This window comes from Lactuca sativa, chromosome 7 (genome assembly GCF_002870075.4).
Source record: "Lactuca sativa cultivar Salinas chromosome 7, Lsat_Salinas_v11, whole genome shotgun sequence".
NCBI lineage: Eukaryota > Viridiplantae > Streptophyta > Magnoliopsida > Asterales > Asteraceae > Lactuca > Lactuca sativa.
Genome location: NC_056629.2, coordinates 181,161,995 through 181,163,249, shown reverse-complemented (window position 1 = coordinate 181,163,249; position 1,255 = coordinate 181,161,995). Strand labels below are relative to the sequence as shown.

General features: G+C 32.7%; 1 protein-coding gene across 1 annotated transcript; it reads right to left on the bottom strand.

Moving 5' to 3' along the window:
• Window positions 1-232: 232 nt before the first annotated feature.
• LOC111914895 (VQ motif-containing protein 10) lies at window positions 233-826 on the bottom strand. The gene has a single exon (XM_023910594.3). It carries the CDS (start codon window positions 824-826, stop codon window positions 536-538), a length of 291 nt encoding a protein of 96 aa, XP_023766362.1. The 3' UTR covers window positions 233-535.
• Window positions 827-1,255: the final 429 nt, after the last annotated feature.

The following is a 1,255-nucleotide window of genomic DNA, read 5'->3' as shown; positions in this document are numbered from 1 at the left end:
GCATATATGAGATGACTAAAAAGTTGTCAAGTAAAATTTGAGTTACTTGTTTTCTTACCTTTATCTGATGTATTTATAATTTCAGTCGTTCGACTACAAATCTAAATCGTTAAGTAAAAATCAAAACAACATGTTTTCCTCCATTTTCTTCTCCACTACAAAACTTAGGTTAAATATATTATGTAAAGAATTGAGGGAGGCGGGGTATTTTTGTATTTTATTTTTTGTGAGATTTAATTGTCATTAATAGAATTCCTAATTTAATTTATTTTATTTTTGATGATATTTAGTTGTCATTAATAGAATTCCTAATTTAATTCATTTTATTTTTGGTGAGATTTAAGTGTCATTAATGGAATTGTAATTTAAAACATAATATATGTTTTATAAAATCTATTGACAAAAATAAATGGGTTGACAAAGATGATGTCATCAAATAATCCAAAGGTGGAAAATATATGATTGAAATGCAATCAATGGTCCTGATTTCTTCAGTTTAGAATTAAAGGTTCTCTTTTAATAATATTTAGAGATATTACTCAGAGCAAAACCGATAAATATCATCCATGGAAGGGAGCTCCAACAGCAAGTTATCCAGGTCTCTAAACAACATCCCTTTCTTCAACATAGGCGACTTCACACCACTACGGCCGCCGCAACCACCACCACCACCAGCGTGTGATAAGCTATTGTTGGGAGAGGGGGAGGGAGTATCTTTTCCGGTGAGACGTTGAACGACAGACTTAAAGCTCATGGCGTCTGTCTCAATATACTTGGTGTTGATAATCACCACCTTCACAGGCTCTCTTCTTCTCAATCTTGACATGATTAAGTTATAATCTTGATCGATAAGAATAAAAAAAATAGTCAAATCCAAGAATACCCTTTTTGAATCTATCGTATGATGACAGTCGACAGAAACATAAGCGAAATGGTGTAAGATTGTACGTGAATGAAGCTGTAAAAAGATTGTGGAAGTATGAATTTCAAAATGAATCCAAGAACAGATAGATGGATCGAAATGAATATATAATTAAGTTTGTTCTTGGGTTTATATTGAAAAGCAACGAGGAAGAATTTATGGACATGGGGTAGGGCTCGAGGTTTCACATTTCACAACTGGATTTTGGAGCGAAGGAGTCAAAGCCAAGTGCAGTATTGCCCTTTAACAATCTTTGGATCTCCGGTTTATTCCTTTTGTTTTCTAATTTTACATTTTCGGTCCAATACCTTAATTCCAAAATTAATTTATAAA

Bases quoted from the DNA above. Each gene is read 5' to 3' on its own strand.
- LOC111914895 (XM_023910594.3), bottom strand. From the start codon at position 826: ATGTCAAGATTGAGAAGAAGAGAGCCTGTGAAGGTGGTGATTATCAAC.